The sequence below is a fragment of the Morus notabilis genome, unplaced genomic scaffold, assembly GCF_000414095.1.
Source record: "Morus notabilis unplaced genomic scaffold, ASM41409v2 Scaffold2735, whole genome shotgun sequence".
Classification (NCBI taxonomy): domain Eukaryota; kingdom Viridiplantae; phylum Streptophyta; class Magnoliopsida; order Rosales; family Moraceae; genus Morus; species Morus notabilis.
In genome coordinates, this window is record NW_010365688.1 from 10864 (window position 1) to 37073 (window position 26210).

Genomic DNA, 26210 nt, shown 5'->3' on the forward strand with positions numbered 1-26210 from the left:
TCGAAGATGCGGTGAACACTAGAAAAGAACTTTGCCATTTACAATTCCATTTAGTTGTAACATTATAAGAACACCTAACCCACCGCCTAGTGGACCCCACAAACTTTTTACAGAGAAGCCAATTGATTCACGAAAACACATTTGCCACATTTTTGTAGGTGACCAGCTAAGATTGATTATTACTGAACAAAGAGTTGATGGCGGTATTTATGATTAGATTATTACTCCACCTAGATATTGACATAGTGGGATGCATTAATGTCGAGAATATTCAAGAAATTCAAAATAAGCTTTATGAACTACCAAACCCCATTTTTAATTTTAAGGACTTTGAGCTTTTTGGTTCAACAACTTAAATAGTAAAGATTTAACTTTTTTTTTTTATTAAAACTATAGAATTTAAACTGTGATTATTCAAATTGTGATTTAGACTGTTATTTAAATATATAAATAAATTATAATTTAAATTAAGAATAATATCCTAATTGTGTTTAGATAAAGTGTTAAAAACTATCGTTAAAATTTTGTAACAAATCTTATAAAACCTCATCATAAATGACACTAAAAATATACAATATGGTTAGAGATTTGTTCCTCTCTTCATTATGAACACATTAAAATAAAATCATCTAAATCGTAATTAAAACGAAAAAGCTATGACATTTTTAAGATTGAAATTAAAGAGAGAGAAAAAGTAGAATCTAGAACTATTAGACTGTTAACAACAATCCAGATTGTTAAAATTTAAGAAAAAGTGAATTTTAAAATCAATAATTTGAGTTGTCGTTAAACTATTGTTAATGGTTTTAATTGTCCTTGAATTTTCCTCTCACAAATACCAGTTTAAAAATAACAGTTTGAGTCGTTAAAACAAATAGACTTTTTATAATTGAAGATTATTTATTATATTTCTAAAAATATCTTATGTTCGCAACATTTCATGACAAGACTTTTATTTCCTTATACTTAAATTTCTCAAAATACATTAGTTTAATTTCAAAGGTTGAAAATGAATCCTCCCACTTCTAGAAACAAAAATTATAATAAATCTACCCTTCTCTTGTTAGCTAATTCTTCTCTCTGCCCAAAATATATAAACAAATACTACACCAAAAATACATAAATCTACGTTCACTTTTTCCTCAATCGTTCTCTTCAGTCAAAATATACACTCAATATTATACTACCAAGACTTCTAAAGCCCCAGAGAGGTTAAAAAAATTGTAAATTTAGGGCTCGTTTAGTTCGTTGATTCGAGTTTTTAATTCGAGTTAAAATGTAATTCTATATGAAAATTTTTTATTATAATAAAAAAATTAAATGTGATTATTTGTGAGAATTTTTTATTGTAATAAAACTTAAATTCTAAACTCAAATAGCAAAATGAAAGAGAATATTCTCTGCGATATTACGTATGAAAGGAACCGAAGAAAGGAAAAGCTAAGAAAAAGAATTATCGACGCGACTTTTTGATAAAGGGTACCAGGTGTTTTTCCCATCCCATCTCGATGGCTGGACCCAGAATATTAGAAAATTAAAATTAAAAGGTATCTGACGTGTATATATAGTAGTAAAAGCATTTCCTTTTAAATTTTTAATTTTTTATTAAAGCTTCCCTCTAATAATCCTTTTTCTTTATGTATAAGACTAATTATCGTCCCGCCAGAAAATTTTAACTGTTTATAAGACTAATAGCAGTTTTCACACCTTGTTCGTTGCCGAATGTTTTGTAAAAGAATAGGAATACTAGAAAGGACCACTAGGTCTCCGCTATGGACCCGACAAAATCTCCCACAAGTCAACAACGTCGGTTGGGATATACACCAGTGGGTCCCATACAAACGCTTTTTGTTGTTTCTTTAGTTTGCTGCTTATTTAAAATTTTAATTTAAAATGATATATGATTTTATTTAATAATTTTGTATTATAATAAAAAAATTAAATTTAATTATTTTTAAAATTTTTTTATTATAGTAAAATTTAAATTTTGAACTACTATATATTATTATATATCACGTAATTATTTAGAAACTTCAGACAATATATGTGTCCAATATTACATGGTTTGGTATTGGTGGTGGTGGTGGTGGATATCTATTTGGCATCTTGCATTGGGACCATTTCAGTGACAAGTCCTTTAACCTACATTTTTTTTTTGTTGCTGAAATCTATTTTGGACTATTCTGCTCACATATAATTAGCCTATTGACTATCTAAATTCTTATCTTATGTTTACATAAGGGTGGTTGAGAACCATTCAAAAGGAGAAATGATTATTCTATCCCAAAAGAAAAACAGAGGAACACTGTCTCAAGGTTATTATGCATTATGAATAGCAAAAAAAAAAAGTTATTATGTATTATGGTTATAAATTAAACCCATTTTGCCATTTTCCCTTGCATTTCTTACTTGAAAGTCCAATAAGACAGCCTAGAAATCTAATTATTGAAAAGTTAGATTCGATAATTTTCAAAACTTTGACATGATTATGATCTAATAGTGCTTAAGCCTCAAACTAACATGGATTCCGAAATCGAAAAATTGTAACAAAATGTAAAAGGTTTAAATGGCATGAATTCCAACCTGCGCCGTAAAATTTAGAATGAAGAAGAAAATTACCTAAATCAGCAGCTGCCAACCTGACGTAGAGAACTTGTCCACCTTCAGCATAGTCCCTAATGTCGATTAGCTCACCGCTCCATGTGACACACCCCGTCCCTCCATTTTCAATGTCGGCGTTGGCATAAGCCGTGCATGAACAATTCTCCAGACAAAGCTTCCTACACTCTTCCAGACTCATGTTCCGGTCGACGAAAGCGCTCGAACTCTCCGGCAACTTGACGTTCTTCGCCGTCCAAATCTTGTCACTGTTGCACCCCAACTCCGTCCTCCTAACGCACCCGTCCGACCCATCTCTCAGCTCCCACGCCTGCGGATTCCTCGGCGCAAACGCCTTCAGGCACTTGCACACCGGCGAAGCGTTCGAGTCGCAAACGCCGTATGGACCGCACTCTTTGTAGTCGTCGCATTGGTCCTTGGGAGCGTACCAGAACGTGTTCCATGTTTGGCTGCTCTCGACCCATGTGAACCGGTCGAGAACTCCAGAAGGACCGACCACCAAACGAGACAGAAGATAATTGTTGCTTATGGAAAACGTGTAATAAACCTCATCTTCGCGGTCAACAAAGCTGAATTGAATACCTTTTACCGGCGCCATTTCGGGTACTCCGCTGAATCTATTCCCGTTCCAAGGCCCGCTACGGTATGTTATCACCTGATTGTTTCTCAGGAAAATCTCCGGGAATCCGCGGGGATCGAGCTTGAAAGAGTAGTCTCCCGTTGAAGGGTCGCTCGTGGTTTTCCACGACGACAAGTACGTTTCGAAACCGAAGTCCCATCCGAGCTTCATACCCGGTAACAGAGTATCCGTAGGATAGTGAAAGCTCTGCCACAAGTAATTTTCTGGGTCATCGTCGTTTTCTTCTCTGACGACGAGATTGCCGGAATCTAAAAGCTGCAGAACCAGGTTTTGTGCTGTTCGGGTTTGATTCGCCGACCACGTGATGTTCCCGGAGGGATCGAGAAGGACAAGGCTTCCATGATCGTCGAACTTGAGAGTTGCTGAGGAATTCAGAAGAGGGGTGTCTCTGTTTGCGACCCAAACGTATGTTTCGGTGGGGATTTTCTTGTACCAAATGCCCAAGTACCATCCTTTGCTGCCAGGCCTGAAAAGGCCAAACTCGAAGACCTCGCTGGCGGAGACGAGGGTCCGGTTATTGGTGAGACTTTCGGTCGAAGATAAGGTATCTGCAGAGAGCGAGATTGGGAAGAGAGTGGTGAAGAAAGTGAGGCAAAAGATGGCAAAAGACCATCTCTTTGTTAAACCCCTCATATTGTTAAACAAACTAGTGCTTTTCACTCTCTTGAGTTCTCTTCATTGTGAAAGGCATTAGGTAGGGGTGGTGGTGAACTTATTGGGTTTCTTGGCGTGGAAGACAATTAGTGTTCGATAGGGAAAGGAAAGCGCACAAGGTTACCGACAAAAATAGGAAAGCAGAGGGAATTTAGCTTAGCTATTTTCTTGGTGTTCCTTGTTTCTTTGTGTAGACTGTAGACCATGGCCGTGAAAAACGCACAGTTTCAGAATTGGAAAGGGGAAAAAATTGATCAAGACTAAAGATGGACTAGTAGGTGGGAACAATTAAAGATAAATGACATCATGGATATGAGATCATATCTCTATTTTTTAATAAGAAAAAAGAAAAAATAAATTTCAAAATAAGACGACACAAAAATAAATTGTGACCCACAAGGCTTCAACGTACAAGCAATAACAACCCCGTAGACAACAAGCTACACTAGCAAACTCGAAGTTAAACGATCAAGCGAAAGTGAAATAAACTTGTATCAAGTTTTGAAACTGGATATCCATTTTTAGGTACACCAGTGATCGACATGACTCTTTAATTATAAAAAACTTATACAATTAATGGAAAATTACGATTACTGAGATTGAGAAACCCATGGCTCAAAGACCAACAAAACCAATAACAGAGCTAGTCTTTCACTTTAACTTTAACTTTAATGAAGCTTAACTAATTTTTTTTTTTAACAAATTAATAACATGAAATAATATGAAAGGTTAGCGTTGATAAAAAGTCATAAAAGTATAGGGACATATAAAGAAATATATTATATCTCACTAGGGACTTAATATATTTTAATGAGAGTTTAAGTGTAAAATTCTAAAATTTTAAGGGGTAATATTTTTTTTTTTTTTTTTTTAAAGTTTGAGTGGGAGCGGTAGCTCCCACTCAACTTTTTGTCTATCCGCCACTGAACAAAACCAAGCCCTAAAAAGAAATTAGAGACTTAAAACACAACATAACACTAGAAAGCAAAATAAATACACCAACAAGTAATTTGGATAAAACTGATATATTAAAAATCAAACAACGAAGAAAAACACCAAAGATTGCTGCCAAAGCCTTTGAAAATGATGAGAAGACTAACGAAAGAGCCATCAAAACAAACAACAGAGGCCAAGAGATGCATGACGATACCGGAGTGTTGCCCCAATAGTGGCATGTGAAACCTCAGACTGCCACCATCACCGTGAGAAGACAATACCGCCACCACCATAGGTTCCCACCATTGTGCAGATCAAAACCCTTAGAGGACAATTATTAATTGGCTAGTCTATTGTTGATTGAGTTTATTTTATTATTGATTAATTTTATAAATTTCAATCAACAAATTATAGATTTATTAATGATAAATCATTAAAAAATTAATAATGAATCTGTCAATCATTATTGACCATAGGGTCTAAGTTAATAATTAATTAACCGTGAGTGAATTAACATCCGTAGAAAATGACAATTTTTATAAAGTAGAAAAAGTTCGTTCATTTGTATAAAAATAAAAACTTTCAGTCATTTATTAAAAAAGATGGTCAAGAAACAAAATTCAACTAATTTTCTACCTAATTAAATTACAAAATTTCTAATGTACGTATGTTCCCCTGCTTTCCTTATAACCCTTGATTTTTATAGCAAAAAAATAAAAGAAAAAAGAAAAACAGGGCATCCAAAGGTTTTCTAGTTGGCAAATAGATCAAAATAAGACAACAACCATATTCCCGTATTTAATAACAGGAAAGCCGTCAGCTACCAAGGCTGAGGAAAACCATCAACTACCAAGGGCGAAATATTAAAAAAAAAAAAAAAAAAAAAAAAGCTCTGCCTCTCTTTCTCCTTTTATTTTTGGGTAATTAGCATTAAGGTTAGGGAAAAAAAATCGTTTCATTTGCACATAGAGACGTAAGTTTAGACCTTTAAGGGAAAAAAAACAAAAAGAGTTGTAAATTTTGACTAGACTAAATAGACAAGTTCGAAACCTGTTACTATTGAGCCAAATTAAGATTTTGAGTCTAAGATGATGTTTGTTTTTTGTATTCATTCATTTGTATAAAAATAAAAACTTTCAGTCATTTATTAAAAAAGATGGTTAAGAAACAAAATTCAACTAATTTTCTACCTAATTAAATTACAAAATTTCTAATGTACGTATGTTCCCCTGCTTTCCTTATAACCCTTGATTTTTATAGCAAAAAAATAAAAGAAAAAAGAAAAACAGGGCATCCAAAGGTTTTCTAGTTGGCAAATAGATCAAAATAAGACAACAACCATATTCCCGTATTTAATACCAAACAAATATATAACAGGAAAGCCGTCAGCTACCAAGGCTGAGATATTTAAAAAAAAAAAAAAAAAAAAAAAAAAAAAATCTCCCCCTCTTTTTTCCCTTTTTTTTTTGGGACCTCTCTTTCTCCTTTTATTTTTGGGTAATTAGCATTAAGGTTAGGGAAAAAAAATCGTTTCATTTGCACATAGAGACGTAAGTTTAGACCTTTAAGGGAAAAAAAACAAAAAGAGTTGTAAATTTTGACTAGGCTAAATAGACAAGTTCGAAGCCTGTAACTATTGAACCAAATTAAGATTTTGAGTCTAAGATGATGTTTGTTTTTTGTATTTGTCCCGGATTCTGAATCATAATTTATAGTTCTCTATAGTATTTTTCTCTCACAAAAAACACGTGTAAAACGAGAATAGTTCTGAATCATGATTCTAAATCTATGAACCAAACATCTACTAAATGTTTATTTGGAGTAGGTCGGGCCTGCCCAAATGCCTTCCTTTTTAAGTTTTTTTGTTTTTTTTAAAAAATACCTTATATAAAATTTCGGTCCGAGCCCGCCCTAAGCATTTCAAGCTGAGTCGTTCCTCTCTCATTCAGGGCGAGACCGGCGGCCCAAACTTTCATCTCTATTTGCAAATGACGCAAGTAAGAAGGGAGCTTCTTTGGTAAGACTAAAAAAATAAACTACGAGTAATTATCTATTTTCAGCCGTTTTATACGTATCAAAGCTGTCTATTCTGTATATTTTTTTTAATATAATGTGATTTTAACTTGATTTAATAATAAAAAACTAACACTATCAGTAAATTAGGCCTACAAAAGAAACTTCCGAGTAATCATTCTTTGTTGAAAAGACGAAGTTTAGCTTTCATAGCAACGGTCAAGCCCATTAAATAGACTTCCTTTCTTCTCATTTGGCAACAATAATCGTAGTTCATATTTGAAAAAGTTCAAAAATCCCTTCTTTTTTTTTTTTTTTTTTTTGTGTGGGGTAATTGGCCAATAAGGGTAGATGGAAAAAGTAACCTCATTTTCACATGACGATAGCAATAGTTCGTTGTTGAAAAAAAAAAAAAAAAAAAAAGAAAAACAAACAAACAAACAAAGAAACACATCTTCATCATCATAACTATTTTCTTTCTTCTTCGTTAGGGCTTTGTTTCAGTTTTTTGCTAGTCTCATTAGATTTGATAGCAACGGTCAAGCCCCTTAAATTGACTTCCATTCTTCTCACTTCACAATTATAATCGCAGTTCATATTTGAAAAGGTTCAAAATGAAGGCCATGGATGTTCAAAATTATAACATGCATTGAAAATTATTATTTACCAAGCAACATTAGTTTGGGGACAAAAAGAATTTCATACATAAATATCTACTGTGGTTAAACTTTACATACTCCCTTTTCATATACGAACAGAATAATTCATGGAAGTAGTTACTTTTATTTTTTTTATTTTTTTTATTTTTATTTTTTGAAATTTTGTCTAGGACAAAGTATTCAATGTATTGTCAAACGTACCGACCAAACAACGAAAACTTAAATATGAACTCAGTCACTCACATAAGCAGTAAGGTTTAGGTGTTGGTCGTATTGGGGGAAGCTGTTATTCTTTGTACTGCTGATTATCTCCAATAGCGTCGGATTTTTCAGAAATAATCCTACGTATTGCATACTCTGGAGACATGTAGCCATTGCATTTAATTGAAAGACTCATCAGCATCGTTAGAAAATAATGGAAAGAACCGAGTATGTAAGAATGTCAAATGGTTGCAGTGTTCTTGCAATCCTGCACGTATTTGCAAGATCTAATGTTCCTTGGAATATGTGGGTCAATCCAAAGTTCTGATATTTTGGAATTCATCTTCTCATCTAAGAGAATATTGCTGACTTTCGAATTTCGATGTATTACCCTTAAACAGGAATCGTGATGGAGATAAAGGAGACCTTTAGCAACTCCATGTATAATGTTGACGCGTGATGCCCAATCAAGTTGTGCTCTTGCTTTTGGATCTAATTAACGGACAAAAAATTCGTTAGTGATGTTAATTGTATTTTTTGGTGCTCGAGAGTCAAAAGCGACAGTTTTTCGTGCTATGCTTTGTTGCATGAATTTGTTTAAGAAGCATTAGAAAATGGCAGAACCAGGTGTGGAAACAGAATAAAGCTAAAAATTAAGCAAGGGATGAACAACATACTTAGGGGCGAAACTGCTATAATAATAAATCATCGAGGGAGAGAAACACCAACCGAAGATAAAATTATCCAAGCTTTTGTTAGGCTCATATGAATTCGTATATCAGTAACTTTTCTTCTTTCTCAACCCAGCAACCGATGAGTCTAACAACATTTCTGTGCTGGAGTTTTGAGATCAACATAATCTCATTCATAAACTCTTCTGTGCCTTTGTCCCGAACTACTAGAGAGCCTTTTTACTGCTATTTCTGTCTCACCCCTTAATTTCCCCTGCAAATCGTCAACAAATTTGTCAGTCATGTTTTAGTGCTAACTGTTGTGAGGTAAAATCTACCCCACCACTGTGGTGACCAAGAAAATCTCAGAATTTTAATAATGTAATTCATGTATTTGAGTCAAGGATTTTCCTGGAAAATCATTATACTATGTACATTTTGTGATTGAAGGATTTATGGAATTAACATCTGCATTCCTAAATTCTGTAGCAGATTTCACGTTAAGTTCACAATTTTTCGATCAAGTAAATTCGATCGATAAATTCTCACCGTACTTTAAAACGGAAGAATTTCTAGTACAGATACAGCTTGAGAACCTTAATTTTAAGAATTTCCAAGCACAATACAAACTAGCATCCAGTACCCGCATACAGGAGAAAATAGCTGTCAGTATAATTTTGGACAGTTTAATGAGTAAATTTAGAAAGTAGACAAAGGTACAAGGGTTAGGTTTCATTTTTCTCTTTCCTTCCTTCACTTGGCCGGCCAAACTTAAGGGATTATGGCCAAAAATTTGGCTAGTGAAGTGTGCTACATGGACTTCATGATGGGATTGAGTCAAATCAACTATTGGACATGAAATGCTACATCATCCCCTCTTGAAACACTCCACCGGCCAGCCACAATAAAGGGGGGGATTAATCCAAAAATCTAGCTAATTAAGCTAGTTTGGTAGACTTAAATGAGAACTAAGATGAGATCAAGTAATGTCTATAAAGGTGAGACCATTAGTGCAAGCATTAGGTTAGCCATTTTGCACATCTCCTCTCATTTTCCCCCACACCCAAACCGGCCACACTCCTCCATTTTCCCCTCAAATATTTTCTCCTACTCTCTCAATCTTGAGCCACTACAAACCATAGAAGAAGAAGAAGGAGATCAAAGGGTCTAGGAGGAGTCTAGACAAGCATTTTTTTCAAAGGGTATAACTCTAAATCCTTTTTTTATGTTTTAGTAAAGTTTGAAATGTAGAAATATTCCTCTTAAATTTCCTTATACTTTCTAGTTCCAAGCCAATAACAAATCTTAGAAGAGTTCAAGGTTTTCAAGGGAGAGAGATAGTTCTTCAAGGGTAAGCTCTCAAACTCTTCTCCATTAATTTCTAGCCAACTTTAAGCTTGGATTTGTGGATGTAAATTTGAGGTTCTTGAGGAGATGAGTTGTAATAAGGGTGTGTGAGTTTTATGTTGGTTTGGTGAGTTTTGAGGTTAGCTTGATGTGGTATGTTTATGCTTGATTTAAGTTGCTTATTTTCACCATAGAGCGAGATTTTCAATGTTTTAAAGCTTGAACTTATAGTCCTGGATGTTTTGAACATTTTCGGTTACTATGACTAAACCTAATTTTAACTCTAAAACCAAGTTTGAAGTCATTTTGTAAAAACGGACAATCTGTCAAATACAGTTTCAAAAAAAAAACTGGCAGCCAGTAATTCAGCCAAACGGGACCCTTAAAAGCTGAATTTCAATTTTTCACAAAAGGGACAATTTTAGTTTTCGACGAGAGGAAGAAATTTCACGAAGAAAAGATTTTCAAAATCCGAACCTAAGAGGTACTAAAACACAGATTCCTGAAACGGCACAGGTTTTGACTGAAACAGTTTAAAACAAAACAGCAGCTACGGTTTTCAGCCAAACGAGGCCTTTAGAGGCCGAATTTCAACCTTCACCAAAAACGACAATTTTAGATCTCGACGAGACGAGAAATTGTCGCGAAAAACAAAATTTTGAAATCCGACTCTAAGATACAGTAAAACGTAGATTTCAGAAACTGCACAGTTTTTAACGAGACAAAACTAAAACAGTGTCGGTTTCAACAAAAAGTCATAAAAGAACCCGAGATAGAATTTTAGTAAAATACAATGACATTAAACCTCATTTTAATGAAAGTATTCATAAAGGAAGTTTTCAATGAAAAATGATTTCTTTAAAGAACATAGAGGTTTACCGAGCGAATTATCCCGACGGGCACCTACGAGCCCAAGGTCCGTAGAATTTCGAATATTTAATGTGGGTCCAACGCCCACATTAGTTTAAGAGATTCCGTTGGAGTATAAATTTCAGCGGCGTAAAAGTTAGAATGCCATATATAAGTCCTAGGCCGAATTGGGCCTTAATATCATACCAAGGGAAATTTAGGAAAATAAGATTTTGAAGATTTAATAAATTAATCTTTATTATCCTTTGGTAAAGGAAAGGAATATATGCCTTATGAAAATGGTTAGATTTTCCTTCATAAGTTGCTAAAATAAAATAACAAATAATAGTTAATCTCACACTCTTAATGGGTGTTCAGTTTCAGAAGAAAGCAAGAGACTAGGCTGATAGGCGAAAAAGGGATTCCAGCTTTGAAAATCAAGTAAGTAGGAATCTCGCCTACAGTATAAATAGATTTTAAAGTAAACAGTACACATGAACTATATATGTTTGAGTACATTTAATGTTATGAATGCTATGCTATGTTATACTACATACACTTAGGCAGTACACCCGAATTATATGTGTTCGAGTACATGATATAGTATGCTATGCTAGGTCATATTGCATACACCTTAATAAGTCAAGAGGAACTTATAAGAGTAATCTCAGTTGAGTGCCGTACCAGCCTCCACAAGGGAGGTAACTCAAGCTCCACAAGGGAGAAAAAATAATAATAATAATAATGATGTCCTCCGACTCAAGGGAGGCATTCAAGTTATAATCACGGTGTCATGGGGGACCTTGCAAACCCTCACGTCCCGATGATTGCGCGCAAGTGGTACGAGCACTCGGGCCCATCAGTAAGAAAGATAAGATAAGATAATAAGATTCTGATAAGACATCATAATTAAGCATAATTGGCTCATGCATATTTATTCATGTGAACTTACAGTTATTTTGCGAGAGATAGTTCCTACTTGCTGAGCGAAAGCTCATTATAGAATGTTTATACTGTAGGTAAGCAACCGGCATATAATGCCTGATGGACTGCTGGCGAGTGGACGAATGATGTGGGGTTCGGGATATGGATACCACTCGCAAATATTTCCGCAATCAGCTTTATGTTATAAATAGTTTTGTTAATTATGATTCTGAAACAGATATGTTAAGGTTTAAATATTTTAATTAAGAAAGCAATTTTGTATCTTATGTTTATTTTAAGACCTTTAAAAAAAAAAATGTTCCGTAAATTTTAAGAAATTTCTGTAAGTACAAGTTAAAAAGTTAATTACAGTGGCGGCCTCAAAAGAGGGTCGCTACAACCACATCGGACAACAACCGAGCTGCACGTGGCCAACACCATGCCACATCAGCCGACGGATGGGTGCTGACGATTGAAGGGTCAGCTTTTAAAGATGAGTGTCGTACTAGTGAGAGAAGGGTCGACCGCCCCAAGGCATCTTAGAATAATTCTTGAAGAAACGTTCAACAGTAGTAAGATTGTAACCAGCAACGTCTAAGCTGACAGTCAACTGATCAAATAGTCAAGACAGACATAGATCCCAAGCCCCATAAACCGACGACGCTATGGAAGAATCGATGGGGGTGAGGGTACTGTTTTGACCCACCGTGGAGACCTAGTGGGGACGCAGAGGGTAGGACATTCGGTCTTGTGACCCAGATCTCGAGGGTATCCATTGAGGTGACAGGAGGATAACCATTTATCTCGGTTTCCTCCAATGTGTAATTTGTGAGATATAAAAAGGGCAAAGCCTTAGAGAGAAATGATTATGAAAAACTGGGAGAACAAAACGTCTGTAATCGAAGAAGAAAGAAAATAATAAAATTTTTTCCAAAGTGGATGTAGCTCTATCATAAAGAGTGAACCACTATAATTTCTGACATTCTTCTTATTCATTTGCAATCTCATTCATATTCATAACACTCTTAGGATCCACACACGACCAGTTGCATTTCTCTATTTATCTTCACGTGTTCTAGCCGGTAACCCGACTGATTACTGGACGGTAATCTGGCGTATTTCCGTTGACAAGATTTCACCGTCAACACTAACAAACTAGCTTTCTACAACTCACCAAAAAAAAAAAAAAAAAACTAAATTCAATAACCTTGTGGGCAGGACCAAATCCTCCTTGCCCAAGTTTGTTGTCGCTGAATTAATTTGTAGCAACTAAAATGTTGTCCAACGCAAATGTTAAAAGTTCGGATGGATCATGTTGTTCTGAAAATTTATTCGGAGACCTAGATTGATATGATCTTGTTTGAATAAAATCAAAGTCCATCACGGTCTTGGATTTTCCTGTTTTTGGAGAAAAAAAAATTAGATCCCGTTAAAAGAGCAGTAGTACAATATACATATAAGATTTAGATAACTTTGTATTTGTGTTTTATATCAAATTTTTTGAAGCCAAGTTATGATTTCGTACTCTTTTGGCTAGTTCTCCACCTATGCCAATCGATGAAGATTACGAGACTTAATGTTGCAATAGAAGATACAGATGAAACGCTGATGATTATCGTCTTAGATGCTTGTCCGCCAACTGAAGAATTAACATGCACGTTATAGTACAAATCAGGTAGTAAACAAGGAAAAGAAAAAAGATTCTTATTTTAATTGTACAATTTTTCAAGTGAGGTTGTATTTTCACCTTGTTCTGGGTGCGCAAGGCGAATAAAAAGATCTTCTCCGCCAAAGGAAAACTCCTGAATGTCAATAAGGCTTTGCGACCAAACCAAACACCCTATTCCATTTACAAACGCATAAGCTATGGAAGAACAATTATTAAGGCACAACTATCTGCATAATCGAGATCCTTTACATATTCGTGGAAATCTGGAAGTTTAAGCATTCCTATCTTTGATCCTTCTTTGGCCATAATTCTCTTAATACCTTCATACGAAACACACATTTTCTTCATAGTTGAGTTTCTGTAGGAGGTAAGGAAAGATATGTTGTTCCTTGCTCTACATCTTCTACCACATAAATGGAGTCTGATAAGAGTAACCCATTCATGGCATACCGATGAACCTCCATCTGTTCCACGGCCCACTTCTCCAGAGCAGTTTAGGAAAAAAGTGTAGAAAAAGAGTGTCTCTTTAGAAAGAGAAAAAAAATAAGGAGAGAGATAGTTAAGAGTATAAGAAATTTTGGATTGAGAGAGAAAATAAAAAAATTTAATCAGGCGTCGTTCACTTTACGGATTCGAATTTTCAATTCGAATTGAGATGTGATATTTTTTTAGAACTTTTCACTGTAATAAAAAAATTATATGTGACATTTTTTAAGAATTTTTTATTATAAAAATTTAAAACTGAAAATTTAAATCGGTAAGATAAACGAAGCGTGTGTAATTTTAAAATTGTTAATAAATTTCTCTCTTTTTTTAGACGTAAGAAAATTTTTTAAACCGCATATAAATTTTTATTTTTTCTATTTTTTATTATTTTATTTTAATTTATTTTTTTATTGTATGAGTATAGAGACGTGTTTTCCAACACATCAATTATGACTTTTGTCGATCATAATCTTGTCATATAGCTACCATGCGCACGTGTAAAAAGTTTCTCTCAATTACACAGATATCGACGGTGACTTGGTCAAGTTTTTTGTTATATATTATATTAATATATAATTTAATTTGTAGTCATAATTTTTCTCGTCTCCTTTCTTTCTTACACTAACCAAGGTCTTCATTTACCAATTCATATAAAAAATATATTGACTATTATTCCGTTCATCATACGGTCTTGTCTTGTAAAATTGTCCCTGTCACGCCCCGTTGGATGCAAAATGGTGCAGCAAATAGATGCAAATTTAAAAAATGCAATTCGTCTCTTACAGAAAAAAAAAAAGAATAGAAATGAATGGTGTAAGAAGAAAAAATAGTTAATGTAATTAGCAAAAAGGTTCTACTACCAAAGAAATTCATGGAAAAATTAGTGAATTGACTTTTTTCCCACTTTTTTTTTCATAAATGATCGGTTTTTTTTTTATGAAAATGATTTTATTTTACAAAAGTGACCTTTTTAAAAGAATAATTTATTGATTGACCCATAATTTATCAATTATTTATTATTAATAAATTTATAATTAATTGATTAAAATTGATTAATTACTAAGTGATTTTAGTTAATTATTAATTGATATTGATTAATAATGAAGAATCATCAAGTTAATCAGTGATAAACTAAAGTCAATCAGTGATGGATCACTAAGTCAATCAGTGATTGACCGCTAAGTCAATCAGTCATAAACTGGTAAATCAATCAGTGTTGACCAATAAATTAATAAATATGGTTAGTTTATAATTTTATAAAACTTCAACTATTTATGAAAAAAAATCTTTGAAAAAATACCATTTATGCTGAAATTCCAAAAGTCATCTGAACTACAAAAAGATAACCGTAGAGAAATTCTTAAAAACTCTCCTTTTATCTTGAAAAACATGCCTTGTTGTGCAATTTTTAGCAACTTTGTTAGTCGGCTAAGTTGAAGGCGAATATGGTTATTTGGTTGTCTTCGTTAGCCTTTTCTCTAGGAATATTGTTTCTTGTTGTCTTTTTGTTTTATTGGTTTTCAGTACTTGTTTTTGGATTCTAAACTTTTTTGTTTTTTTGTTTTTTTATTGATACGACCATGTGCCAACCTAGGAGTGTCCTATGTATCTCATATTATCAGCCACTGGATGTCATTTTTCAGTAGGAGGACCCTTTGTTTTATTTCCACTCGACACTTTGAATTTAAAGACGTGATGGTGTGAGGAGTAACAATGTAACTTGAGAGGGAGAAGTTCTTTCTGCATGTATAAAGAAGATCAAAATAGTCATAATAATGAAATGATTAGCCCCCTTTTTTATTTTATTTATTTTATTTGTTTTATTTTCAAATTCGCACACTTTATAACTGTCTTAATTCATCCTCCTTTTCTTTCTCTGAAGTTCTCTATTTTTTTTTTTTTCCTCTTTTTACTCTTCACGTAAGATTTTTGCTCTTTACATCTTGTCTGATTCTTCGTTTTTGCTTTCTTGCATTGCCTATGTAAAATTGAGGTTTCAACTTTTTCTCAGCCCTTGCTCCCACATTTCTTACTTCAGTTCAATGTAGAGGGACGGCTTCTACCCTAAAACAAAAGGTGTTTTTTGGTTCGACTCACAACTAAATTTTCATCCGGAAATGTTCTGCAGAAGAGATGGACGTCTTTAACATAAATTTTTGTGATGGTCATTAATCACTTGGGGCAAAAGAGCAAAGACAAGATAAGTTGTACAATCTCACGTCATTAGAGGAAGGTTATAAAATGTGGTTTATAAGTAAAGACACCACCTTCAAATGGTATAAAGTCACGCCCAAGAGTAAAAACCTAAAGGCTTAGGCTTTAAAACGGACAATACCATGTTAAGTGGAGGCTCGGTAATATTTGGGTATGAAAGATGCAAAACTGGGGCAATTATTCATTGGTTATAAATCAAAATTAACCCAATGAAGGAATCATTGCTTGTTTGTTTTGGATACAATATCTGACTATTTCAAAGAAAGCATGATAGAGGAGTCGGCGTTGCGGCTCTGGAACTCGTGGTGCCGGTTTAAACAAATCGGACCTCCATGTTTGTACAGTAGCGCCACAGCACACATAAGCTTTAAAGGTTTCCACCTTTCCATCTACTTCTCTTTTTCTCTTCTAGATCCACTTGCACTCAATCAGTTTCATTCCATTTGGTGCATCTAAAAGCTCTAAGACTTTATTGGAATACATAGATGTTCAACTTATCTGCCTTCAATTATTGATGTGGTGGCTTCGTTCACAGAGTTGCTATCGTTTTGTGGTTGAATTTCGTTTCCTGACAATCCTTGGAATATAAATAAAGGCTGTTTAGGTTGAGGACGATCTGTTTCCTTGCTTATCATGACAATGACATCAGGCATGGTTAGTCTATCAGTCACATGATCCTGTACACAAAGAAGCCCAACATGTATACATCTCATTGCTTCTGATGAAGAATATGAATCCTCCAATTCTTTGTCCACCATTTCTAGTTCCCTTCCTTCACTCCACTGGTGCCATGCCTGACATTATATAATCTTATTTTAGTAATGCTGAATTTGAATATAACTAAGGAAAATTAAGAGAAAGGAATATAAGCCAACTCACATAAGCAATAAGACTTGGGTGCTGATCTTGGTAAAGGAAGCTGGTGTTCTTTCTACCGCTGACTATCTCTAGTAGTAAGACACCAAAGCTAAACACATCCGATTTCTCAGAAAATATCCCACCCATGGCATACTCGGGAGACATATAACCTCTGCGCTCAATCGAAACAAGAAATTTTCATTAGTGTCTCTATAATTATCAGTAGCAGATGCATGAATGTCAACACATAAAGGATGCTTACAGTGTTCCAACGACCCTGCGAGTATTTGCGACATCTAAGGTCCCTTCAAAAATGCGCGCTAATCCAAAATCTGATATTTTCGGATTCATGTTCTCATCCAAGAGAATATTGCTGACCTTCAAATCTCGATGTATTACCCTTAAACATGAATCACGGTGGAGATATACAAGACCTCTAGCAACACCGTTTATAATGTTGAAGCGTGTTGTCCAACTAAGTTGCGCTCTTCTTCTTGAATCTAATAAATGCGCGATGTAAAAATTAGTCAATGAATTGATGTCGTGTAGTCTTTTCCATATTTACTTTAGGACGGGGAGAAGATAGATGTTTCTTAGCTGTAGTGTGCTAGGAATATAAATGAAGTTGTTTAAGCAGTAGCATTAAATGGCAATGACTATTGCGGACTTGTCAGAAGAAAACAAAAAATCATACCGAAATAGATTATGCGTTGCACATAGGCATTAGAACTCTCCTGCGGGTTGCTAGATCGACTTTAACAGATAATAAACTAGCAGAAAAGGAAAGAATTAAGGAAAACTACCGAAGATAAAGTTATCCAAACTTTTGTGAAGCATGAACTCGTATATCAGCAATCTCTCCTCTTTCTCAATGCAACAACCAAGGAGCTTAACAAGATTTCTGTGTTGGAGTTTGGATATTAATATCATCTCATTCTTTAACTCTTCCATCCCTTGTCCTGAGCTACTTGAGAGTCTTTTGACTGCTATTTCAGTCCCATCTTGTAGTTTACCCTGCAAATTACTTCCCATATTCGTCAGTCCCTTCACATTTGCATCTTTAAGTTCTTCAAAATGCGTTAGTTTTATCTTAAAACAGAGTACAACCTTATACACAGGACCAAATCCTCCTTGGCCAAGTTTGTTTCCCGTACTGAAGTAATCCGTGGCTACTAAAATTCGATTGAAGTCAAACATAGGAAGCTCGGACGGATCCTGTTTTGTGGTAAATGGAGTACTGGATATTACATCGCCCCTTGTCTGAACAAAAGGCTTCTCCATGGTGTCCTCAATGTTTCCTGTTTTTGTCGGGTCAAAAAATCAGACTCACAAGCCCAAAAACGTAGAACACAAACTACTCCACATAAAGTTTGTAAGTAAATTTCCCTGTACAAGTATAAAATTCAGCTGCTATATTATAATTTCCATTATGAGTTAATGTGCGGCCGAGAGAGCGCGAGAGAGAGAGAGAGAAACAGAGACATTATTATGCTGCCAAATTATTCACTTACTCTTCTGCTTAGCTCTCCACCTATGCAAGCCAATCAATAGTGCAACTAGTGTCACAACAGAAGAAACAGTTGCAAGGCTGACGATAATCTTCTTGTTATTCTGTCCTCCAGCTGACCAATTAAATAATAACAAAAAAACGAAGAATATTACAAATCAGGTATAAGGAAATGAAAGGATTGTAATTCAAAATTGCAGACTTTTTCAAGAGTATCATAATTCTCACCTAGTTCTTCCCGTGCAAGGCGAAGGAAAAGATCTTCTCCTTCATCGGTAAACTCCTGAATGTCAACAAGGCCTTGTAGCCAGATTAAACACCCTATGCCCTTCACATACGCATAAGCTCTGCAAGTACAATTATCCAAGCACCATGTTTGGCAAGCATCCAAATCGTCCGCAGATTCCAAATATTCATATAAATCTGGAAGTTTCAGATTACCAACCTTTTGAAATCCATCTTTCTTTCCTCCCGTTGAAGATGGGCTACTAGTGTTTTTCTCACAAATTAAGTCGGTTCCCCTCCCGCACCCTTGTGTCCAAGTCCCTTTGTTCCATTCCTCTTTTGATTTTGGAACAAACCCTTTCAAACACCTACAAATCGGATATTCAGATGCCTTGCATACGCCAAAAGGCCCACAGATTCCATATATGTCGCATGAACGCTTTTGTGATGTCCAACTGACATTCCAATCACTGTCTTCTTCCTTCGACATGTATTTGAGAATACCATCTGATGAAATCAACATTTGAGTCATAGACGAGCCACTGACCGAGTTAAAAGTGAAATATGTAGTTCCCTGATCTGCATCATCGGATATACCAAATGGACTTTGGTAGGAATCGTCCATCTCCGGTATGCCTATGAACGTCGATCTAGCCCATGGCCCAGATCGCCAGTGCGGAGATGATCCATTTATCCGTATGAAAACTTGTACTGGCTTGAATTGTGATGAAACCTCCACAGTGAAATTTCCAACTGATGGATCACTGTTACTTTTCCAGGAAGTCAGGACATAGGTCTTTCCTGTTTTGACATTAAAACCAACTGCTGAGCCAGATAATAATGTGTCACTGAGATTATCAAAACTCCGCCACAAAGCTCCGGTCAACGCACCATCATTATAAAGAACTAAGTTCCCTTTGTCCGAGAGCGTTGCAACTGAAGTGTTTGATTGGACATGAACATTGGTTGACCAGAGCAAACTCTGGTTTCCATCCACAAGCCTCAGATTTCCATCGTCGCCGATCTCGAAACTTGCCTGCGAGTCTGTCGCTTTAAGCGGATTCTCTCTGTTGGCAACCCACACAACTGTTTGAGGTGAAATTCCCTTGTACCACACACCCACATACTTGTGATCAGCTGAATTGTTAGGACTGAAGAAGCCTAACTCAAAGGTTTTGCCCTGGGAGATGAGAGTTTGCTCTCGAGATAAATTTTGTGATGAAGTTATGTTATCTATTGCAAAGCAATACTTTGAAAAGAACAAAAAATAGTTTACCATTACCAATATGGGAACAAAATCTGCACCCATTTGCGGAGGAGTCACAAGAAGTATATGGAGTTCGTTTTGATATTATCAATTCCACTTTTTAGTACCTTTTTTTCTTGAAAGAAAAATCCAAGTTGAAAACCTATGGCTGAAGTTTAAAATTTCTTGTGGCTCTCCAGATTCCACGTTCTTCAAAACTCAAACGCTACTAGGGCTTGTAATCCGAGTAGTGACAAGACGACATGACTCGTAATCAGCATAAAATTAGCGGGTTTTGACACGATTTTTATCACGAAGTGTCACGAATTGATACGATTAATTATATGTGTTATCTGCAATTTAATAATATGTGATATAACATGAAAGTTTATTTGACATATTAAATACAAATAATATGAATTTTAATATTTGTAAGTAAAATTTATTTATTTTTCTTAAAAAAAGATAAATTAACTAATAAATATGATAAATTTATCTTGACCGTGTTAAATAAATCATTATTATATTAATTATTTCTTAATATATTAATTTAAATGAGTTATACGAATTGACACGATTAATATAAATAATAAATAAGTTATATTTAAGTTAATATTTTTAACACGTTTAATAAATAAATTATATTTAGATTAATATTTTTTAAAATTATTAATAAATAAATTGACATAAATACAACCCACTAACACAAATGGTCGTTCTTAAACGCTAGCTAGCTGTTGACCAAGTTTCAGATACTTTTGGAGGCATCTATTGCTCGTCCTTTTCGTTGATTTATGTCCTGTTTATAGAGAGTTCGTCGAAGTTCACGTAAACCAACATGCGTGTTTGTCAACATTGATGTTCCTCATGCTATTCAAACATATGACTTTTATTTTTATGAATGTACCGTCCTTCCAAAAAAAAAAATGAAAAATCAACAATAAAGATTCTATTTTATGTCTAGCAAATAAAGAGACGTTTAGTTCATAGATTAGAATTATGTGATTAGAATCATTTTTTATTTACGTGTATTTTTTGTGAAAGAAAATACTGTAACGAACCACGAACCATGATTCGAATCAGGGGACGAATTCTCCAACCAAATAACCTATAAATTGCACTGATGACTGGTTTTGGGCTTTTCACCATGCACTTAGTGGCGACAGATTCATATTATTTTGACAGAATTTAAAAAGGAAAAAAGAGAGAAATAGGTCAAGACTTGAGATAAATTAAAATTAATAGGTCAATAATTTATATAAGTTAATAAATATGCTAAATTACTGTCTTTGTTCATAACTTGTCTGGTTATGAACTATAACTTGACAAGTTATTGTCCATAATTCATGGTTTTTGTCCATAACTTGTCGGATTATGAACCATAACTTGACAAGTTTGTCCACAACTTATCTGGTTATGAACTATAACTTGACAAATTATGACTTATTAATTTTTATAACTAAAAATTGGTATATATACTTTCTTAAGCTTTTCATATTGGCCTATTTCTACTATTTTCCTTTAAATGTCATCATTAAAATAAAATAAAAAATTTATGCTACGTGACTTTTTTTAACCATTTCTTTTTATAAATGGCTGATTTTTTTTATTTTATAAAAATGATCGTTTTGTTTATATGTGACAAAAATGACATTATCATTAGGAAGGAAGGAAAACGCTCTGCACCTAGTTTCTTCCAAAGGAATGAAAATTATAAGATAATAAAACAATGAACAAGTACAAAAGTTCTTTTCCAAAAAGAAGAAAAAAAAAAAACCCCCAGACAACTGTCTTGATATATTATAAGACGAGTTGTGAACAAATTGAACAAGCCTAGAGGTTTGTAGTGAAAATTTTCCTTAGTATCATGCTATCGGTTCCACCACATTTTCTTTACTTGAAAGGAGCATCTAAGAGAAGAATTTTGGTTGTAGTTGAAAGTTTCAGGTGGCTCTCCAGATTCAGCGTACTTCTAAATTCAACACACAACTTTTGGCATTAAAGTGAGCAGATATATTTTTGGGACACATTTGTAAGTCATGTTGTTACCACGAAGTATTCAATGAGAAATCACATCAACATGTACGTGGCAAACTTTTTCGATAAGCAACGACAACCATGTCAACACTACAAGAAAAAATCACGTTAATTTAATAACTAAGAAAAATGCATGCGTGCGTTTGTATATCCAAACTCTAATTATTAGGTATCATAATTACAATATGACTTGGTAAACGCTTCATTCACCATTTCTACTCGCGTACTTTTACTAATCAATTCACATGCCTCATTACATATCCCATCACTCGTATTCTTCTTTATTGATATTACTCACTATGACATTACTTACTATATATAGCAGTATCAACTAAGTTCTTTGAGCCACATGCATCTTGCTGGCTTGTGCTCTATGTCACCACTCAAATTAGCACTAATCAAAACTTATCGACCTTCAACGATCGATGTTGTGGCTTCATTTGCCGAACATTTACTGTGGTTTTGTTCTTGAAGCTCACATAAGAACGACCCTTGGAAAGTGAAAAGAGGTTGTTTGGGCTGGAGTAGATCTGTTTCCTTGCTTAGCATGAAAACGACATCAGGCATGGTCGGCCTATCAACAGCATGATCTTGGACGCAGAGAAGCCCAACATGTATGCATCTCATTGCTTCTGATGACGAATATGACTCTTCCAATGCTGTATCCATCATTTCTAGTTCTCTGCCTTCACTCCACAAATTCCATGCCTGGAAAAACATTCCTCATCAGTCACGTTGAAATACATATCCATCCAAATAGGAAAAATAGCAAACTTATAAGGGAAAATAATTGAACTCACATAAGCAATAAGACTTTGGTGTTGGTCATCAAAATTGAAGCTGGTGTTCTTTCTACCGCAGACTATCTCTAATATCAACACACCAAAGCTAAAGACATCTGATCGTTCACAAAAAATCCCACGTAACGCATACTCTGGAGACATATAACCTCTGCACTTGGTTGAAATATTAAATTTCGTTAGTTTCACTTTGTCATTCAATGTTCAGTAGCTAGCACACTGAAAGTGGTAGTATAGAAAGGTTACTTACAGAGTTCCGACGATCCTACGAGTATTTGCAAGATCTTTTGTCCCATGGAAAATACGGGCCAACCCAAAGTCTGATATTTTGGGGTTCATCTCCGCATCCAAGAGAATATTGCTGACTTTCAAATCCCTATGTATTACTCTTAAACGGGAATCATGGTGGAGATACACAAGACCTCTAGCAACACCGCTTATAATGTTGAAACGAGTAGGCCAATCAAGTTGTGCTTTTCTTCTTCCATCTAATTAATACACCAAGTAAAAATTAGTCGATGACAATATATTCTATCATTTCTAGGACAATGAGAATATAGATTTGGTAACTGTACTCTGCGGAGTGTATAATAAAGTTGTTTAAAGTACAGAAAAAGAAATAAAATAAAATAAGGTGTAAAAATGCAGCAAGAGGTGTTGCGTAGTTAACCAACCGAAGACAAATTGATCCAAGCTTTTGTTAGGCATGAACTCATATATTAGCAATTTCTCTTCTTTCTCAATGCAGCATCCAATCAGCCTAACAAGATTTCTATGTTGAAGTTTGGAGATCAATAGTATCTCATTCTTAAACTCTTCCATGCCTTGTCCTGAGTTACTAGAGAGTCTTTTCACCGCTATTTCTGTCCCATCTTGCAGTATACCCTGCAAATTAGTCCTTGAATTTGTCAGTCTCTTAACACGCGCATGTATAATCGATATAACGAAGAAAATGTCTCTAAATAAATAATACAATTACCTTGTACACAGAGCCAAATCCTCCTTCCCCAAGTTTGTTTTCTATGTTGAAGTTATCAGTAGCAACTAAAATGCTATTGAAGTCGAAAAGAGGAAACTCGGATGCATCAGTCTGATCTGAATATTTTAGTGTGGATCTTGAGCTGTCTCTTACTGCCCAAATAGAATGAAAATTCTGTGAGGTCTTCACAATGGTTTCTGCTTTTAGAGTGTCAAATTTAGACTTGATTTTATGGAAACCGATTGAGGAGATTGGAAAATCACTCCAAACAATCCAAACAGAGAAATAAAAATGAGATATTATTGTGCACAAGTTGTCAATAGACCCTACATGGGCTACCCTGTTTGTAATCGTTTCAAAATTCAAACTAAAATCATGATTTCGAAATTATATACAGAATAAACTTTAGTCAAAATTATCATTTTCCATGACAAAAGCCTACTAATACACACTTCCAAATCCGCAACATGATACTTTCCCATCAAAAAATAAGCAGGAAGAATTTAAATTTCTTGAAACCATCATTTACTTACTTGTTTGGTTAGTTCTCCACCTGTGCAAAACAATCAATAGTATCAGTATGGCACCGAATGTCACAATAGAAAGAAGAGTTGCAAGGCTGATGATAATCTTCTTCGTTTTGTGTCCTCCAACTGAACAAGTAAATGGAAAATATTTGCACAAATCAGGTTTAGGGGAAGAGAAAAAAAAAAGTTCAAATAGCAGAATTCTTAAGAGCAAGATTGTTCTTCACCTAGTTCTGCGTGCGGAAGACGAAGAAAAAAATCTTCTCCGCCTGAGGAAAACTCCTGATCATCAACAAGATCTTTCGACCAGACCAAACATCCTATATCATTTACATACGCATAAGCTATGCAAGAACAATTATCCACACACTTTGTACGGCAAATATCCGAGCTCGTCGCGAGGAACAGATATTCATAAAAATCAGGAAGTTTCATACTACCAAACTTTTGAAAACCATCTCTTTTTCCTCCCCGCGAAGGTGGGGTGCTAGTGTTTTTCTCGCAAAATAGTTTGGTTTTCCTCGCGCATCCTTGCGTCCAATTTCCTTTGCTCCACTCTTGATATGCTCTCGGCACGAAGCCTTTCAGACACCTACAAATCGGATACTGAGACGCCTTACATATCCCATTAGGTCCACAAACGCCATATCTATTACAGGGATTATCTGTTGACTGCCATTTGGTATACCACTTACCATCGCCTTTAACACTTATCATAAACTTGAAAACACCTTCGGATGAAATGAAAGCCCTTGAGAGGAAGGAGCTGGTGTATGAGTTAAAAGAGATGTACGATACTTTCTGCGATGCGTCTTCCACGACAGTCATTGGGCTTCGGTATGACACATTCATTTCCGGCACGCCATTGAACTTCAATCTATTCCATGGGCCAGTTCTGCAGCGAGGAGTTGATCCGCTCCAAAGAAAAACTTGTACTGGCCTCGACTTTGACGAAATCCCGACGGTGAAATTCCCAAGCGATGGATCGGTGTCACTCTTCCAAGAAGTTAGGACAGAGCTCTGTCCTGTTTTGGCATTGAAACCTAGTATCATTCCTGGTAAGAACGTGTCGCAGGGATGATCGAAACTCTGCCATAAATTCTCTCCTGAAATCCCATCTTTGAGAATCAAGTTTCCATCGTCCGAAAGAACCACAATTGAACTATGCGACGGCACGTGAACATTGGTTGACCAGACAGAACTGTTGTTTCCATCTTCAAGCTCTAGATTTCCATTGTTGCTGATCTTTAAACTTGCTGGAAACTTTGTACTTCTAAGTGGATTCTCTCTGTTGGCGACCCATACAAGTGTTTTCGGAGAAATTCCTATGTACCAAATTCCCACATACCGATTATTTTCCGAAGTGTTGGGACTGAAGAAGCCTAACTCGAAAATGCGGGCCGGGGAGATGAGAGTTTTTCCTTCAGACAATGCCTGAGACTGAGTAATGTTGTAAATTGCAAAGCAATGATGGGATGAAAACAGGCAAAGTAATAGAAAAAAAGGAACAAGTAACAGGCTGCAATCTCTCAATTCTCCACCCATTTCCCTCACAAGAACGAAGAAACGACGAGAAAAAATGGCAAGTAGAGAAATCGGGACTGGTTTTTTGCGCTAAATGAAATGTGAAGTTGTGAACAAATTGAAGCCTAGTGTTTAATACGGAGAAGTGACGGGCTAAAAACATATTGGTGATGATATCCTTTGAATGCTTTCAATTTTTTCTGATCTTGTCCGCTTTATTCCAAAACGCAATATAACTATCTCACGGAAAATGAGGAAGATATATACCTAGTGCATCCAGTGTATCCTATATATAGAGATATAGTGCTACATATGTATATATATTTATATACACATATATATCTGCATGCTTACCTCTGCTTTGAAAAAAATTTAATGCTTGCTACAAGACATCTTATCATAAGGTCTAATAACGTCTATATAGTGTGAACATGCTGTCTGAAAAAACAACATTATCTAAGCTCGTGCTACAGCCTTAAAATATAGTCTTTACGTAATATCCGACTTTAAAAGCGTGTATAATGTGCTAACATCTTATCATAAGGTCTAATAACGTCTATATAGTGTGAACATGCAGTCTGAAAAAATAAGATTGTCTAAGCTCGTGCTACAGCCTTAAAAATCG

The 26210-nt window shown here is 35.1% G+C and overlaps 4 protein-coding genes and 1 long non-coding RNA gene across 5 annotated transcripts in view; 1 reads left to right on the forward strand and 4 right to left on the reverse strand.

Moving 5' to 3' along the window:
- Nucleotides 1-4157, reverse strand: part of LOC21388370 (receptor-like serine/threonine-protein kinase SD1-8) — a 7207-nt gene extending 3050 nt beyond the window's left edge. The window contains exon 1 of the mRNA XM_010108411.2: nucleotides 2620-4157. Coding sequence (XP_010106713.1) covers nucleotides 2620-3892 — 1273 coding nt within the window. The 5' untranslated portion in view covers nucleotides 3893-4157. The remainder of the gene's footprint in view (nucleotides 1-2619) is intronic.
- Nucleotides 4158-9692: 5535 nt separating this feature from the next.
- Nucleotides 9693-11666, forward strand: LOC112093629. Its single transcript, XR_002903139.1, has 3 exons — nucleotides 9693-9744; nucleotides 10968-11030; nucleotides 11609-11666. It is a non-coding gene; the product is annotated as an uncharacterized LOC112093629 (long non-coding RNA).
- A 967-nt stretch (nucleotides 11667-12633) lies between these two features.
- LOC21411502 (G-type lectin S-receptor-like serine/threonine-protein kinase At1g61490) lies at nucleotides 12634-13488 on the reverse strand. The gene is made up of 4 exons (XM_024172454.1): nucleotides 13404-13488; nucleotides 13261-13353; nucleotides 13039-13152; nucleotides 12634-12911 (listed from the first exon to the last, which is right to left on the reverse strand). The coding sequence occupies exons 1-4, from the start codon at nucleotides 13486-13488 to the stop codon at nucleotides 12769-12771; spliced, it is 435 nt and encodes a 144-aa protein (XP_024028222.1). The 3' UTR covers nucleotides 12634-12768.
- Nucleotides 13489-16036: 2548 nt separating this feature from the next.
- LOC21388371 (G-type lectin S-receptor-like serine/threonine-protein kinase At1g61490) lies at nucleotides 16037-19837 on the reverse strand. The gene is made up of 7 exons (XM_024172446.1): nucleotides 18476-19837; nucleotides 18252-18362; nucleotides 17848-18038; nucleotides 17544-17754; nucleotides 17003-17240; nucleotides 16762-16912; nucleotides 16037-16676 (listed from the first exon to the last, which is right to left on the reverse strand). Exons 1-7 carry the CDS (start codon nucleotides 19779-19781, stop codon nucleotides 16377-16379), a joined length of 2508 nt encoding a protein of 835 aa, XP_024028214.1. The 5' UTR covers nucleotides 19782-19837; the 3' UTR covers nucleotides 16037-16376.
- Nucleotides 19838-22120: 2283 nt separating this feature from the next.
- LOC21388372 (G-type lectin S-receptor-like serine/threonine-protein kinase At1g61490) lies at nucleotides 22121-25606 on the reverse strand. The gene is made up of 7 exons (XM_010108413.2): nucleotides 24289-25606; nucleotides 24068-24187; nucleotides 23535-23686; nucleotides 23230-23440; nucleotides 22806-23043; nucleotides 22556-22706; nucleotides 22121-22463 (listed from the first exon to the last, which is right to left on the reverse strand). The coding sequence occupies exons 1-7, from the start codon at nucleotides 25604-25606 to the stop codon at nucleotides 22161-22163; spliced, it is 2493 nt and encodes an 830-aa protein (XP_010106715.1). The 3' UTR covers nucleotides 22121-22160.
- Nucleotides 25607-26210: the final 604 nt, after the last annotated feature.

Bases quoted from the DNA above. Each gene is read 5' to 3' on its own strand.
- LOC21411502 (XM_024172454.1), bottom strand. From the start codon at position 13,488: ATGGCCAAAGAAGGATCAAAGATAGGAATGCTTAAACTTCCAGATTTC. The intron at 13,354-13,403 runs GTGCCTTAATAA...TAAATGGAATAG, and splicing joins TCTCGATTATGCAGATAGTT to GGTGTTTGGTTTGGTCGCAA. The intron at 13,153-13,260 runs GTGAAAATACAA...TTAATTCTTCAG, and splicing joins CCTTGCGCACCCAGAACAAG to TTGGCGGACAAGCATCTAAG.
- LOC21388372 (XM_010108413.2), bottom strand. From the start codon at position 25,606: ATGGGTGGAGAATTGAGAGATTGCAGCCTGTTACTTGTTCCTTTTTTT. The intron at 23,687-24,067 runs GTAAGTAAATGA...CTATTTGGGCAG, and splicing joins GTGGAGAACTAACCAAACAA to TAAGAGACAGCTCAAGATCC. The intron at 23,441-23,534 runs GTAATTGTATTA...ACTAATTTGCAG, and splicing joins GATTTGGCTCTGTGTACAAG to GGTATACTGCAAGATGGGAC.
- LOC21388371 (XM_024172446.1), bottom strand. From the start codon at position 19,781: ATGGGTGCAGATTTTGTTCCCATATTGGTAATGGTAAACTATTTTTTG. The intron at 17,755-17,847 runs GTTGTACTCTGT...AGTAATTTGCAG, and splicing joins GATTTGGTCCTGTGTATAAG to GGTAAACTACAAGATGGGAC. The intron at 16,913-17,002 runs GTAAGCATCCTT...GATTGAGCGCAG, and splicing joins CGCAGGGTCGTTGGAACACT to AGGTTATATGTCTCCCGAGT.